The 17,086-nt window shown below is 51.8% G+C and overlaps 2 protein-coding genes across 3 annotated transcripts in view; one reads left to right on the top strand and one right to left on the bottom strand.

Moving 5' to 3' along the window:
• The window catches only part of YDJC (YdjC chitooligosaccharide deacetylase homolog), a 34,167-nt gene that overhangs the window by 15,518 nt on the left and 1,563 nt on the right, over window positions 1-17,086 (bottom strand). The window lies entirely within an intron of this gene.
• Window positions 1,899-15,713, top strand: CCDC116 (coiled-coil domain containing 116). The gene is made up of 3 exons (XM_038763029.1): window positions 1,899-2,021; window positions 4,045-4,410; window positions 14,660-15,713. Exons 1-3 carry the CDS (start codon window positions 1,956-1,958, stop codon window positions 15,677-15,679), a joined length of 1,452 nt encoding a protein of 483 aa, XP_038618957.1. The 5' UTR covers window positions 1,899-1,955; the 3' UTR covers window positions 15,680-15,713.

The raw sequence follows: 17,086 nt of genomic DNA, 5'->3' as shown, positions 1-17,086 counted from the left end.
GGACTCCAAAGCCCGGGCTCTTACCCACTGAGCCATGCTGCTTCTCAGTACCGCGCTCCGCACGTCGTAAGCGCTCAATAAGTACGATCGATGGATCGATTGCCCCCCGACTGTTCTTCTTATTCGGGGCTGGACGGAGGTGGGGGGCTGCCTCGTGGGCCTTCGAACCCTGAACCCTTAGTAACGAATTTAACAAATATATTAATATCTGCCTCCCCCTGTATACTGTGAGTTAGTCATGGGCGGGGAATACGTCTGCTAATCCTGCTGTACCGTCCTCTCCCAAGCACTCAGTAATAATAATAATAATAATAATAATAATAATAATAATAATAATAATGGCATTTATTAAGCGCTTACTATGTGCAAAGCACTGTTCTAAGCGCTGGAGAGGTTACAAGATGATCAGGTTGTCCCACGTGGGGGCTCACAGTCTTCATCCCCATTTTCCAGATGAAGTAACTGAGGCCCAGGGAAGTGAAGTGACTTGCCCAAAGTCACACAGCTAATTGGCGGAGCCAGGATTTGAACCCATGACCTCGGACTCCAAAGCCCGGGCTCTTACCCACTGAGCCACGCTGCTTCTCAGTACCGCACTACGCACGTCGTAAGCGCTCAATAAGTACGATCGATGGATCGATTGGGCCCCGATTGTTCTTCTTATTCGGGGCGGGACAGAGGCGGGGGGCTGCCTTGTGGGCTTTCGAACCCTGAACCCTTAGTAACGAATTTAACAAATATATTAATATCTGCCTCCCCCTGTATACTGTGAGTTAGTCATGGGCGGGGAATACGTCTGCTAATCCTGCTGTACCGTCCTCTCCCAAGCACTCAGTAATAATAATAATTATAATAATAATAATGGCATTTATTAAGCGCTTACTATGTGCAAAGCACTGTTCTAAGCGCTGGAGAGGTTACAAGATAATCAGGTTGTCCCACGTGGGGGCTCACAGTCTTCATCCCCATTTTCCAGATGAGGTAACTGAGGCCCAGGGAAGTGAAGTGACTTGCCCAAAGTCACAAGGCTAATTGGCGGAGCCGGGATTTGAACCCATGACCTCGGACTCCAAAGCCCGGGCTCTTACCCACTGAGCCACGCTGCTTCTCAGTACCGCACTACGCACGTCGTAAGCGCTCAATAAGTACGATTGATGGATCGATTGCCCCCCGATTGTTCTTCTTATTCGGGGCGGGACGGAGGCAGGGGGCTGCCTCGTGGGCTTTCGAACCCTGAACCCTTAGTAACGAATTTAACAAATATATTAATATCTGCCTCCCCCTGTATACTGTGAGTTAGTCATGGGCGGGGAATACGTCTGCTAATCCTGCTGTACCGTCCTCTCCCAAGCACTCAGTAATAATAATAATTATAATAATAATAATGGCATTTATTAAGCGCTTACTATGTGCAAAGCACTGTTCTAAGCGCTGGAGAGGTTACAAGATGATCAGGTTGTCCCACGTGGGGGCTCACAGTCTTCATCCCCATTTTCCAGATGAGGTAACTGAGGCCCAGGGAAGTGAAGTGACTTGCCCAAAGTCACACAGCTAATTGGCGGAGCCGGGATTTGAACCCATGACCTCTAACTCCAAAGCCTGGGCTCTTACCCACTGAGCCACGCTGCTTCTCAGTACCACGCTCCGCATGTAGTAAGCGCTCAATAAATACGATAGATGGATCGATTGCCCCCCGATTATTCTTCTTAGAATCCTGACGGGATTCCAAGACACCGGACGACCCCCCTGTGACCGGCTCACAATTGTAACCTAGGAGACCGGGACCCCCCCAGGCCCAATGGAAGCTGACGAGCATGGAAATCCCGCCACGGGGAATGGGAATTGTGACAGGCCACCTCGAAGCCAGGAAGGCCCAGCCGGTGGAGAGGGAGCGAGGAAACTGAGGCAGCCGGGGAGGCGGCGGCCTGGCGGGCACCGGTCGGTCAGCCCCCGCCATGGTCATCAGCCGTCGGCGCCACTCTGGCTACTTGGCGGACGATGAGGCCGGCCGCTTTGCTGGGGTAATAATAATGATAATAATAATAGTTGGCTAAGCGCTTATTGGGTGCCGGGCACTGTACTAAGTGCTGGGGTGGATACGAGCAAATCAGGTTGGGGGTAAGGGGCCAGAGAGGATGGGGGGTCTTGGGGGAGGCCAATGTGACCCTCAGGACCCTTGAAAAGTCTCATCCTGCCCCCTTCCACCACCCCCCGGCCCCTACTTCACACCTTTCCCCCCCAACAACGGAGTAGCCCTAACACCCCCCCCACCCCCTCCCCAGATTTGGACGTCATCCTTATTCTCCTGTCCCCAAACTGAGCGTCATCCCTGCTCCCTGCCCCCCTAATTTGGGCGTCATCTCCACTCCCCGCCCCCCAATTCGGCCATCAGCCCTGTTCCCCGCCCCCCAAATCGAGCGTCACCTCTGCTCCCCACCCCCCGATTCGGGCGTCATCCCTGCCTTTCAACCCCCTGCTCAATTTGGGCTTCAACCCTGCCCCTCGACTCCCCAATTCGGGGGTCGTCTTTGCCCCTAGACCCCCCAGTTCGGGCGTCAACTCTACTCCCCTTCCCCCAATTTGGGCACCATCCTTTCCTCTCGACCCCCCGCTCAGTTTGGGCTTCAGGCCTGCCCCTCGACCCCCACATCTCGGGCATCATCCCTGCTCCCCGCTCCCTAATTTGGGCCTCATCCCTGCCCTTCAACCCCCTGCTCAATTTGGACTTCAGGCCTGCCCCTTGAGCCCCCAATTCTGGGGTCATCTTTGCCCTTCAACCCCCCAATTTGGGCCTCATCCCTGCCCCTCGACCCCCCACTTCGGGCATCATCCCTGCTCCCTGCCCCCCAATTTGGGCATCATCCCTGCCCGCCAACACCGCGCGCACCCCCCCCACCCCCCCCGGCACTTAATTTGGGCTTCAGGCCTGCCCCTCGAGCCCCCAATTTGGGCCTCATCCCTGCCCCTCAAGCCCCCAATTCGGGCCTCATCCCTGCCCCTCGACCCCCGACTTTGGGCTTCATCCCTACCCCTTGACCCCCCACTTTGGGCATCATCCCTGCCCTTTGACCGCCTGCTCAATTTGGGCTTAAGGACTGCCCCTCGAGCCCCCAATTGGGGCCTCATCCCTTCCCTTCGACCCCCCACTTTGGACATCATCCCTGCCCTTTGACCTCTCTCTCAATTTGGGCTTCAGGCCTGCCCCTGGACCCCCCAATTGGGGCCTCATCCCTGCCCCTCGACCCCCACTTTGGGCCTCATCCCTGCCCTTTGACCTCCCACTCAATTTGGGCTTCAGGCCTGCCCCTCGGCCCCCCACTTTGGGCCTCATCCCTGCCCTTCGACCTCCCGCTCAATTTGGGCTTCAGGCCTGCCCCCTGAGCCCCAAATTTGGGCCTCATCCTTGCCCCTCGACCCCCCACTTTGGGCCTCATCCCTGCCCTTAGACCTCCCGCTCAATTTGGGCTTCAGGCCTTCCCTTTGACCCCCCACTTTGGGCCTCATCCCTGCCCTTTGACCTCCCACTCAATTTGGGCTTCAGGCCTGCCCCTTGAGCCCCAAATTTAGGCCTCATCCCTGTCCCTCGACCCCCCACTTTGGGCATCATCCCTGCCCTTAGACCTTCTGCTCAATTTGGGCTTCAGGCCTGCCCCTCGAGCCCCCACTGTGGGCCTCATCCCTGCCCTTTGACCTCCCGCTCAATTTGGGCTTCAGGCCTGCCCCTTGAGCCCAAACTTGGGCCTCGTCCCTGCCCCTCGACCCCCCACTTTGGGCCTCATCCCTGCCCTTTGACCTCCCACTCAATTTAGGCTTCAGGCCTGCCCCTCGAGCCCCCAACTGGGGCCTCATCCCTGCCCCCAAACCCCCCACTTTGGGCCTCATCCCTGCCCCCCAACCCCCCACTGTGGGCCTCATCCCTGCCCTTTGACCTCCCGCTCCATATGGGCTTCAGGCCTGCCCCCGGAGCCCCCAATCTGGGGGTGGTCCCCTTCCCCCGGAGTGGGGGTGGGCTCCCATCCGGACCAGAGGCCTGCTCGGTTCCAGCTGGAGGCCGTGCCCGCCCTGGCCGGGCCCCACCGGCCCCGCCGGGCCCCGAAGATGGAGCCCTTCTCCGACTTCCTCAACTTCCTGGCGGAGCGGGACCTGCTGGACCGGCTGCAGGGCGTCGTGGACCGGGCGGCCGGGCAGGTGGCGGGGGCGGTGGCCGGGTCCCAGGAGGGCCCTCTGCCCCTCGGGCACAGGGACCGGCGGCACCGCCGCCCCTCTTCCTCCTCCTGGTCGCCCCCCTCGCCCTCCTCCTCCGGGCACCCCCGGGCCTGGGCAGCTGGCACCGCCTCGGGCACCGGCCGGCCCCCGCTCCCGCCCCTCAGGGAGCAGCTCTCCGCACAGGCCGCCCACCTCCTCCACAAGGTAAGTCCGTCCATCTGCTCCATTAGTAATAATATTAATAACGGTGGCATTCGTTCATTCATTCATTCATTCAGTAGTATTTACTGAGCGCTTCTTGTGTGCAGGGCACTGGACTAAGCGCTTGGGAAGTCCAAGTTGGCAACATCGAGAGACGGTCCCTACCCAACAGTGGGCTCACAGTCTAGATTTGTGAAGCGCTTAGTAGGTGCCAAGCGCTGCTCAAAGCGCTGGGACGGATACAAGGTCAGCGGGTTGTCCCACGAGCGGCTCACACTCTTAATCCCCATTTTCCAGATGATGATGATGATGATGGTATCTGTTAAGCGCTTACTTTGGGCAGGGCACTGTCCTAAGTGTGGGGGTACATACTTGACTTGCTCCCTTTATTTATCCAATCAATCAATCAGTCAGTCGTATTTATTGAGTGCTTACTGTGTGCAGAGCACTGTACTAAGCGCTTGGGAAGTACAAGTTGGCAACAACTTGTTATCCCCGCTTTCCCCCTGCATCAGCCCCACAGTCCAGCGCTTAGAACAGTGCTTGGCACATAGTAGGCACTTAATAATATTAAAAACGATAACATGTATTAAGCGCTTACTATGTGCCAAGCACTGTTCTAAGTGCTAGGGAGGTTACAAAGTGATCAGGTTGTCCCACGGGGGGCTCACAGTCTTAATCCCCATTTCACAGATGAGGTAACTGAGGCCCAGAGAAGTGAAGCGACTTGCCCAAAGTCACCCAGCTGACAAGTGGCGGAGCTAGGATTTGAACCCATGACCTCAGACTCCAAAGCCTGGGCTCTTTCCACTGAGCCACGCTGCTTTTCTAATTGTTCAGCGCGTACTTTGGGCAGGGCACTGCGGCCCACACTTTTCATCCCCGTTGGAGAAGTGAAGTAACTTGCCCAGGGTCACACAGCAGACAGGTGGCGGGGGCGGGATTAGAACCCACGTCCTCGGACTCCCAAGCCCACGCTGTTTCCACTATAATAATAATAATAATGATGATGGCATTTGTTAAGTGCTTACTAGGGGCCAAGCACTGTTCTAAGCGCTGAGGGAGATACAGGGTGATCAGGTTGTCCCACGTGGGGCTCACAGTCTTCATCCCCATTTTACAGATGATGATGATGATGATGATGGTATTTGTTAAGCGCTTCCTTTGGGCAGGGCACTGTTCTAAGCGCTGGGGTACATACAAGGTCATCAGGTGTGCGGCTCACACTCTTCAGCCCCATTTGACAGATGAGGGGACTGAGGCCCAGAGAAGTGAAGTGACTTGCCCAGGGTCACACAGCAGACAGGTGGCGGAGGCGGGATTAGAACCCACATCCTCGGACTCCCAATTTCCACTATAATAATAATAATGACGGTATTTGTTAAGCGCTTACTAGGGGCCAAGCACTGTTCTAAGTGCTGGGGGAGATACAGGGTGATCAGGTTGTCCCACACGGGGCTCACATTTTTAGTCCCCATTTTAATAATAATAATAATGATGGCATTTGTTAAGCGCTTACTATGTGCAAAGCACTGTTCTAAGCGCTGGAAGCACTGCTCATCATCATCATTTCACAGATGAGGTAACTGAGGCACAGAGAATTGAAGTAACTTGCCCAAGGTCACACAGCGGACAAGGGGCAGAGGCAGAATTAGAACCCATGACCTCTGACTCCCAAGCCCGGACTTTTTCCACTAATCAATCGCTCAATCAATCGTATTTATTGAGCGCTTACTGTGTGCAGAGCACTGTACTAAGCGCTTGGGAAGTCCAAGTTGGCAACATAGAGAGAGGGTCCCTACCCAACAGTGGGCTCACAGTCTAAAAGTCACTAAGCCGTGCTGCTTCTCTGCTCATTAATAATAATAATAAATCAATCAATCGTATTTACTGAGCGCTTACTGAGTGCAGAGCACTGTACTAAGCGCTTGGGAAGTCCAAGTCGGCAACATATAGAGACGGTCCCTACCCAACAGTGGGCTCACAGTCTAGAAGTCACTAAGCCGTGCTGCTTTTCTGCTCATTAATAATAATAATAATAATAATAATAATAAATGGTGGTCTTCGTTACTAATAATCATGATGGTATTTGTTAAGTGCTTCCTATGTGCCAAGCACTGTTCTAAGCGCTGGGGGAGATACAAGGCAATTAGGTTGTCCCACATGGGGCTCCCAGTCTTAATCCCCATTTTACAGATGATGATGATGATGGCGGCATTTGTTAAGTGCTTTCTTTGGGCCGGATGCTGGGATAATAATAATAATAATAATAATGGCATTTATTAAGCGCTTACTATGTGCAAAGCACTGTTCTAAGCGCTGGGGAGGTTACAAAGTGATCAGGTTGTCCCAAGGGGGCTTCCCGTCTTAATCCCCATTTTACAGATGATGATGATGATGATGATGGCATTTGTTAAGCACTTTCTTTGGGCCGGGCGCTGGGGTAATAATAATAATAATGGCATTTATTAAGCGCTTACTATGTGCAAAGCACTGTTCTAAGCGCTGGGGAGTTTACAAGGTGATCGGGTTGTCCCACGGGGGGCTCACAGTCTTCATCCCCATTTTCCAGATGAGGGAACTGAGGCCCAGAGAAGTGAAGTGACTTGCCCAAAGTCACACAGCTGACAGTTGGCGGAGCCGGGATTTGAACCCATGACCTCGGACTCCAAAGCCCGGGCTCTCGCTGCTAAGCCACGCTGCTTCGTGCCGAGCGCTGTACAGAGCGCCGGGGTAGAGACAAGATAACAATAATAACGATGGCGTTTCTTAAGACGCACATAGGAAGCGCTCAATAAATACGACCGAATCAATACGCGGTGCCTGTCCCTTATAGGGTGCGCGGTCTTCATAATTATGGCATTTGGCATAGAATATGGCATAGAATAGATATGTACAATCAATCAATCGTATTTATTGAGCGCTTACTGTGTGCAGAGCACTGTACTAAGCGCTTGGGAAGTCCAAGTTGGCAACATCTAGAGACAGTCCCTACCCAACAGTGGGCTCACGGTCTAAAAGGGGGAGACAGAGAACAAAACCAAACATACTAACAAAATAAAATAAATAGAATAGATATGTGTACAAGTAAAATAAATAGAGTAATAAATATGTACAAACACATATCCATATATCCAGGTGCTGTGGGGAAGGGAAGGAGGGAAGGCTGGGGGGGATGGAGAGGGAGAGGAAGGAGGGGGCTCAGTGTGGGAAGGCCTCAATCAATCAATCGTATTTATTGAGCGCTTACTGTGTGCAGAGCACTGGACTAAGCGCTTGGGAAGTCCAAGTTGGCAACATTTAGAGACAGTCCCTACCCAACAGTGGGCTCACAGTCTAAAAGGGGGAGACAGAGAACAAAACCAAACATACTAACAAAATAAAATAAATAGAATAGATATGTACAAGTAAAATAAATAATCAACCAATCAATCAATCGTATTTATTGAGCGCTGTGTGCAGAGCACTGTACTAAGCGCTTGGGAAGTCCAAGTTGGCAACATCTAGAGACGGTCCCTACCCACCAGTGGGCTCACAGTCTAAAAGGGGAGACAGAGAACAAAACCAAACATACTAACAAAATAAAATAAATAGAATAGATAGGTACGAGTAAAATAGAATAATAAATCTGTACAAACATATATACATATATACAGGTGCTGTGGGAAGGGGAAGGAGGGAAGGCGGGGGGATGGAGAGGGGGAGGGAAGAGGGGGCTCAGTGTGGGAAGCAATCAATCAATCGTATCTATTGAGCGCTTACTGTGTGCAGAGCACTGTACTAAGCGCTTGGGAAGTACAAGTTGGCAACATCTAGAGACAGTCCCTACCCAACAGTGGGCTCACAGTCTAAAAGGGGGAGACAGAGAACAAAACCAAACATACTAACAAAATAAAATAAATAGAATAGATATGTACAAGCAAAATAAATAAATAAATAAATAGAGTAATAAATCTGTACCAACATATATCCATATATCCAGGTGCTGTGGGGAAGGGAAGGAGGGAAGGTGGGGGGGATGGAGAGGGAGAGGAAGGAAGGGGCTCAGTGTGGGAAGGCCTCCTGGAGGAGGTGAGCTCTCAGTAGGGCCTTGAAGGGAGGGAGAGAGATAACTTGGCATTTTGGGCCAGGGGGATGACGTGGGCCGGGGGTCGACGGCGGGACGGGCGAGAACGAGGCCTAACGGTGAGGAGATTGAGGAAGAGGGTTGGGGGGCTCGAGTCCCACCCCAAGATCCCCGCTCCGCCGTCTCCCGTGCCCCCCAGGACGGCCCGGCCCGCGCGGAGGAGGACCCCGGAGGCGTCGAGAGTGACCCAGCGTCCGCGCCGTCCCCGGACGGCCACCCGTGCCTGGCCGCGTTGCTGTCCGCCTTCTCGAAGGAGCTGGAGGCCGAGCCCGCGGGCCCCCCGAGGTCCCCCCCGTGCCCCCCGCGGGAGGTTTTCCACACGCTGGACGTCCTGGCCGAGAAGCAGCTGTTCCCCGCTCTGCGGAGCGTGGCCAGCCGGGCCGCCATGGAGCTGCTCGACGCCGTCCGCGGGGACGGGCGGCCCCTCCGGGCGCGGGCCCCGGAGGCGAGTGAGCCCCCGCCGCCCACCCTGCGGGCGCCCCCGGCCCCGGAGGGACCCCCGGCTCCGCAGGGGCCCGCCGGGCCCACTCTGAGCGGTCCAGGCCGGAAAGCCAAGGCCTTGGGCCCCGGTGCCAAGCGCTGCGGCAACCTCTGGGGTTACCCGCCCGCCAGGTCGAAGCCCCGCACCCCGAAAGCCCAGGCGGAGCCCGCCGCCTGCCAGCCCGAAGGCCCCGTCCGCGGCGAGACGCCCAAACCGAGGCCCGGAGGCGGGAGGGAGTCCTGGAGACAGGTACGCGGGGACCCCCCGGGCGCCGCGGCCGACCCTTGGAGACGTGGGGAACCCCGAGGCCGCGATGCCGGACTCCGGCCTTCGTCTCTGGGCCCGGTTCCCCGGGTGCGCGGGGTGTGCGGAGCGTTGCCCCAGGACCTGGGGACTCATTCGGTCATTGCTGCATTTCTTGAGCACTTGTTCATTCATTCATTCAATCCTATTTATTGAGCGGACACCAGCCTTCATTTCTGGGCCCGGTTCTCGGGGTGCGCGGAGTGTGCGGAGAATTGCCCCCACCCGGGGCTGGGGCACAGGGGAGCGGAGGTGCCTGGGGACTCATTCGTTCATTGCTGTATTTCTTGAGCACTTGTTCATTCGTTCATTCATTCCTATTTATCGAGCGGACTCCGGCCTTCATCTCTGGGCCCGGTTCCCGGGGTGTGCACTGTGTGCGGAGCGTTGCCCCCACCCGGGGCTGGGGCACAGGGGTGCGGAGGCGCCCGGGGACTCATTCATTCATTGCTGTATTTCTTGAGCACTTGTTCATTCATTCATTCATTCAATCGTATTTATCGAGTGGACTCCGGCCTTCATCTCTGGGCCCGGTTCTCGGGGTGCGCGGTGTGTGCAGAGCGTTTGCCGCGACCCAGGGCACAGGGGAGCGGAGGCGCCTGGGGACTCATTCGTTCATTGCTGTATTTCTTGAGCACTTGTTTGTTCATTCATTCATTCAATCCTATTTATCGAGCGGACACCAGCCTTCATTTCTAGGCCTGGTTCTCAGGGTGCGCGGAGTGTGCGGAGCGTTGCCCCGACCCGGGCCTGGGGCACAGGGGGGCGGAGGTGCCCGGGGACTCATTCATTCATTGCTGTACTTCTTGAGCACTTGTTCATTCATTCATTCAATCCTATTTATCGAGCGGACTCCGGCCTTCATTTCTAGGCCTGGTGCGCGGAGTGTGCGGAGCGTTGCCCCAACCCGGGGCTGGGGCACAGGGGAGCGGAGGCGCCCGGGGACTCATTCTTTCATTGCTGTATTTCTTGAGCACTTGTTCATTCATTCATTCAATCCTATTTATTGGTTATTAATTAAGTTATTAATTAAGTTAATTAAGTTATTGGTAAATAAATCCTATTTATTTGGTTGAGAAGCAGCGTGGCCCAGTGGCAAGAGCCCGGGCTTTGGAGTCAGAGGTCATCGGTTCAAATCCCGGCTCTGCCACTTGTCAGCTGGGTGACTTCGGGCAAGTCCCTTCACTTCTCTGGGCCTCACTTCCCTCATCTGGAAAATGGGGATTGACCGTGAGCCCCCCGTGGGACAACCTGATCACCTTGTAAACTCCCCAAGCGCTTAGAACAGTGCTTTGCACGTAGTAAGCGCTTAATAAATGCCATAATAATAATAATAATAATAATATTTATCGAGCGGACTCCGGCCTTCATCTCTGGGCCCGGTTCCCGGGGTGCGCGAAGCGTTGCCCCGACCCGGGGCTGGGGCACAGGGGAGCGGAGGGGCCCGGGGACTCATTTGTTCATTGCTGTATTTCTTGAGCACTTGTTCATTCATTCATTCAATCGTATTTATATGTATATATGTATATATATTTGCACATATTTATTACTCTATTTATTTTACTTGTACATATCTATTCTATTTATTTTATTTTGTTAGTATGTTTGGTTTTGTTATGTTTGGTTTAGACTGTGAGCCCACTGTTGAGTAGGGACTGTCTCTATATGTTGCCAATTTGTACTTCCCAAGTACTATGTGCTCTGCACATAGTAAGCGCTCAATAAATACGATTGATGATGATGATGCTGCTGCTGTATTTCTTGAGCACTTATTCATTCATTCATTCAATCGTATTTATATGTATATATGTATATATATTTGCACATATTTATTACTCTATTTTACTTGTACATATCTATTCTATTTATTTTATTTTGTTAGTATGTTTGGTTTTGTTCTTTGTCTCCCCCTTCTAGACTGTGAGCCCACTGTTGGATAGGGACCGTCTCTAGATGTTGCCAACTTGGACTTCCCAAGCGCTTAGTACAGTGCTCTGCACACAGTAAGCGCTCAATAAATACGATTGATTGATTGATTGATTGATTGATTGAGCAGACTCCGGCCTTCATCTCTGTGCCCGGTTCCCGGGGTGCGCGGTGTGTGAGGAGCGTTGCCCCGACCCGGGGCTGGGGCACAGGGGAGCGGAGGCGCCCGGGGACTCATTCGTTTATTGCTGTATTTCTTGAGCACTTGTTCATTCATTCATCCAATCGTATTTATTGAGCGCTCACTGTGTGCAGAGCACTGTAGTAAGCGCGCTTACTGTGTGCAGAGCACCGTAGTGAGCGCTTAAAGAGCAATCCGCCCGCACAGGGACCTCAGATTAAAAGTCTCTACCGACTGAGCTATCTGGGCTCTGTTCGTTCAATCGTATTCATTGAGCGCTTACTGTGTGCAGAGCACAAATATGTACAAATAATTGTACATATGTACAAGGTACAAATTGTACAAATTGAGCGCTTACTGTGTGCAGAGCACTGGACTAAGCACTTAGTACAGTGCTCTGCACATAGTAAGCGCTCAATAAATACGATTGATGACTAAGCGCTTGGGAAGTCCCAGTCAGCAACATCTAGAGACGGTCCCTGCCCGACAGCGGGCTCACAGTCTGGAAGGGGGAGACAGACAACAAAACAAAACATAAAATAAATAGAATATGTACAAATAATTGTACATATGTACAATGTACAAATTGTACAAATTGAATGCTTACTGTGTGCAGAGCACTGTACTAAGCGCTTGGGAAGCACAAGTTGGCAACATATAGAGATGGTCCCTACCCACCAGCAGGCTCACAGTCTAGAAGGGGGAGACAGACAATAAAACAAAATATATTAACAAAAGAAAATGAATAGAATAAACATGTACAATTAATTGTACATATGTACAATGTTCAAATTGTACAAATTTGTACAAATTGAGCGCTTACTGTGTGCAGAGCACTGGACTAAGCGCTTGGGGAGCACAAATCGGCAACATCTAGAGACGGTCCCTACCCTACAGTGGGCTCACAGTCTAGAAGGGGGAGACAGATAACGAAACAAAACATATTAACAAAATAAAATAAATAGAATAGTAAATATTTACAAGTAAAATAGAGTAATAATAATGGCATTTGTTAAGCGCTTACTATGTGCAAAGCACTGTTCTATGCGCTGGGGAGGCTACAAGGTGATCAGGTTGTCCCACGGGGGGCTCACAGTCTTAATCCCCATTTTACAGATGAGGGAACTGAGGAGTAGCATGGCTCAGTGGAAAGAGCCCGGGCTTTGGAGTCAGAGGTCATGGGTTCAAATTCTGGCTCCACCACTTGTCAGCTGTGTGACTTTGGGCAAGTCGCTTCACTTCTCTGTGCCTCAGTTACCTCATCTGGAAAATGGGATTTAAGTCTGTGAGCGCCCCGTGGGACAACTTGATTACCTTGTATCTACCCCAGCGCTTAGAACAGTGCTTTGCACATAGTAAGCGCTTAATAAATGCCATCATTATTAACTGAGGCACAGAGAAGTGAAGCAACTCGCCCAAAGTCACCCAGCTGACGAATGGAGGAGCCAGGATTTGAACCCATGACCTCTGACTCCAAAGCCCGGGCTCTTTCCACTGAGCCATGCTGCTTCTCTGTGAACCCCAATGTGGGACAACCTGATCACCTTGTAACCTCCCCAGCACCTAGAACAGTGCTTTGCACAAGTAAGCGCTCAATAAATGCCATTATTATTATTATTATTATTGTTATTATTATTATCTAGCTTTATCTCTATTCTGATGATTTGACACCTGTCCACACGTTTTGTTTTATTGTCTCTCTCCCCCTTCTAACCTGTGAGCCCATTGTTGGGTAGGGACCATCTCTATATGGTGCAAACTTGTAATTCCCAAGCGCTTAGTCCAGTGCTCTGCACACAGTAAGCGCTCAATAAATAGGAGTGAGTGAATGAATGACGACGTAAATATGTACAAGTAAAATAGAGTATTTATTATTATTATTATTTATTATTATGGTTGGGTAGGGACCGTCTCTATATGTTGCCAACTTGTACTTCCCAAGCGCTTAGTCCAGTGCTCTGCATCCAGTAAGTGCTCAATAAATAGGATTGAGTGAATTAATGATGATGTAAATATGTACAAGTAAAATAGAGTATTTATTATTATTATTATTTATTATTATGGTTGGGTAGGGACCGTCTCTATATGTTGCCAACTTGTACTTCCCAAGCGCTTAGTCCAGTGCTCTGCATCCAGTAAGTGCTCAATAAATAGGATTGAGTGAATTAATGATGATGTAAATATGTACAAGTAAAATAGAGTATTTATTATTATTATTGTTTATTATTACGGTTGGGTAGGGACCTTCTCTATATGTTGCCAGCTTGTACTTCCCAAGCGCTTAGTCCAGTGCTCTGCACCCAGTAAGCGCTCAATAAATAGGATTGAGTGAATGAATGACGACGTAAATATGTACAAGTAAAATAGAGTATTTATTAATATTATTATTATTTATTTTACGGTTGGGTAGGGACCGTCTCTATGTGTTGCCAACTTGTACTTCCCAAGCGCTTAGTCCAGTGCTCTGCATCCAGTAAGCGCTCAATAAATAGGAGTGAATGAATGAATGTTGACATAAATGTACAAGTAAAATAGAGTACTTATTATTATTATCATTATTATTTATTAGTACGGTTGGGTAGGGACCGTCTCTATGTGTTGCCAACTTGCACTTCCCAAGCGCTTAGTCCAGTGCTCTGCACCTAGTAAGTGCTCAATAAACAGGAGTGAGTGGATGAATGACGATGTAAATACGTACAAGTAAAATAGAGTATTTATTAATAATAATAGGTGTATTTATTATTAATAATAATAATGATTTATTAAGCGCTTACTATGTGCAAAGCACTGTTCTGAGCGCTGGGGAGGTTACAAGGTGAACAGGTTATCCCAAATGGGGTTCACAGTCTTCATCCCCATTTTCCAGATGAGGGAACTGAGGCCCAGAGAAGTGACTTGCCCAAAGTCACACAGCTGACAATTGGCGGAAATAATAATTATTATAATCATCAATCGTATTTATTGAGCATTTACTGTGTGCAGAGCACTGTACTAGCGCTTGGGAAGTACAAGTTGGCAACATATAATAATAATAATATTATAATTATTAATATAATATAATTATTATTATTTATTATTACTGTTGGGTAGGGACCGTCTCTATGTGTTGCCCACTTGTCCTTCCCAAGCGCTTAGTCCAGTGCTCTGCACCCAGTAAGCGCTCAATAAATAGGAGTGAGTGAATGAATGAATGACGACCGAACGAATGAATGACGATGACTGTTCTTAATGGCAGGCCTCGCCCTTCCGGCGGCTCCCGTCCCTCACGGCGCAGGCGCAGGCGTCGGCGCAGGCGCAGTGGCCGCGGCCGCGGGCGGCGAGGGCGCAGGCGCTGATGTCGGCGCAGGCGCAGACGGCGGAGCGCGCAGCGGCGCTCCTAGTGGCCAAGTACCAGTACGAGCGCGCCCTGGCGCGGAGGCTGGGCTTCATGTCCTTCTCCATCACCGAGCTGCTCCTCGACCTATTTTTGGGCTTCAAGCGCCTAAAAGGCTCCCGCATCCGAATTTCCTCCCACCTGGATTGGGCATCCCTCCTGAGGACTCTGGAGGAGGCGGACGAGGACCGGGAGAGGGCGGCCCATCGAAGTTCCACCGACCAGGCCCGAGGCCTGCAGCAGGAGGAGGCCCAAACTTTGCTCCTGCAGGAGGAGAGGGAGGCCCAAGCTTTGCTCCTAAAGAAGGAGGAAGCCCAAGCTTTGCTCCTAAAGAAGGAGGAAGCCCAAGCTTTGCTCCTGCAGGAGGAGGAGGAGGCCCAAGCTTTGCACCTGCAGGAAGAGGAAGCCCAAGTTCTGCTCCTGCAGAAGGAGGAAGTCCAAGCTTTGCTCCTGCAGAAGGAGGAGGCCCAAGCTTTGCTCCTGCACAAGGAGGAGGCCCAAGCTTTGCTCCTGCAGAAGGAGGAGGCCCAAGCTTTGCTCCTGCAGGAGGAGGAGGCCCAAGCTTTGCTCCTGCAGAAGGAGGAGGCCCAAGCTTTGCTCCTGCAGGAGGAGGAGGCCCAAGTTCTGCTCTTGCAAGAGGAGAAGGGACAGGCCCAAGCCCCAAACTTGCTCCTGCAGGAGGGAGAGGCCCTGCTCCTGCAGCAAGGGGAGGCCCAAGCCCCAAACCTGCTTCAGCAGTTGGAGAAGGCCCTGCCCCTGCAGCTGCAGGAAGGGGAAGCCCACCCTGCCTCCCCGCAAGCCGTCGCTAGCCCTTGGCCCATCCCGGCGGCCCAACCGCAAGTCCACCCGGACGGACCAGGCCCCTCCAAGGAGGTGGACTAGTCTGGACCCCCTCCCCTCCCCAAATAAAGCCACCCTTCATCGTCATCATCATGATGGTGGTACTCGTTTAAGCGCTCACTACGCGCCGGTCGAAGCGCTGCAGGGGGGGATACAGGTGGTCCCACGTGGAGCTCAACAGGAGAAGGGACCGTCTCTGTATGTTGCCAACTTGTACTTCCCAAGCGCTTCGTCCAGTGCTCTGCACACAGTAAGCGCTCAATAAATACGAGTGATTGATGGGTTGAAGCAGCGTGGCTCAGTGGAAAGAGCGTGGGCTTTGGAGTCAGAGGTCATGGGTTCAAATCCCGAGTCTGCCAATTGTCAGCTGGGTGACTTCTTAACTTCTCTGCAGCTCAGTTACCTCATCTGTCTAGATTTTCTAGACTGTGAGCCCACTGTTGGGTAGGGACCGTCTCTCTATGTTGCCAGCTTGGATTTCTCAAGCGCTTAGTACAGTGCTCTGCACCCAGTAAGCGCTCAATAAATGCAATTGAATGAATGAATCTGTAAAATGGGGATTAATCAATCAATCAATCAGTCGTATTTATTGAGTGTTTACTGTGTGCAGAGCACTGGACTAAGCGCTTGGGATTAACACTGTGAGCCCCCCCGTGGGACAACCTGGTCACCTTGTAACCTCCCCAGCGCTTAGAACAGTGCTTTGCACATAGTAAGCGCTTAATAAATGCCATCATCATCATCATCACCAAGTGTGGGCTGGAGAAATGCCCCTTCCTCCAGGGGACTGACTGTACCTTGGTGCCCAGATAAAGACCCACCCACCAATCAATCCATTATATTTATTAAGCGCTTACTACATGTAGGGCACTATACTAAGTGCTTGGGAGACTACAGCAGGAGAGACTTTGAGCACCTCCAGCCCCACCAACCTATCTAGACTGTTCAGCTTGTTGTGGGCAGGGAATGTCACTGTGCATTGTATCGTACTCTCCCAAGCGTTCAGTACAGTGCGCTGCACACAGTAAGCGCTTAATAAATGCGATTGAATGAATCCCTGGAAACACTGACCCGTCCAGTCCGCCCACCCGTCTGCGCAATCCACTAGTCTCCCTGCTTGTACGAACCAGGGTCACTGGATCACATCCATCAAGTCCGGTCAATCAATGATATCTATTGAGCGCTTACTTTGAGCAGAGTACTGTACTAGACGCTCGGGAGAGCTTAATTCGACAAAGCCCTCATCCTACCTAAGATGACTGCGGGAGCCAAGGAGGTTATCCAGGAAGCAGCGTGGCTCAGTGCAAAGAGCATGGGCTTTGGGGTCCGAGGTCATGGGTTCAAATCCCCACTCTGCCAATTGTTAGCTGTGTGACTTTGGGCAAGTCACTTAGCTTCTCTGTGCCTCAGTTACCTCATCTGTAAAATGGGGATTAATTCTGGGAGCCC

This window comes from Tachyglossus aculeatus, chromosome 21 (genome assembly GCF_015852505.1).
Source record: "Tachyglossus aculeatus isolate mTacAcu1 chromosome 21, mTacAcu1.pri, whole genome shotgun sequence".
Taxonomy (NCBI): Eukaryota; Metazoa; Chordata; class Mammalia; order Monotremata; family Tachyglossidae; genus Tachyglossus; species Tachyglossus aculeatus.
The sequence above is the reverse complement of the archived record's forward strand: the minus strand, read 5'-3'. Positions and strand labels throughout refer to the sequence as shown.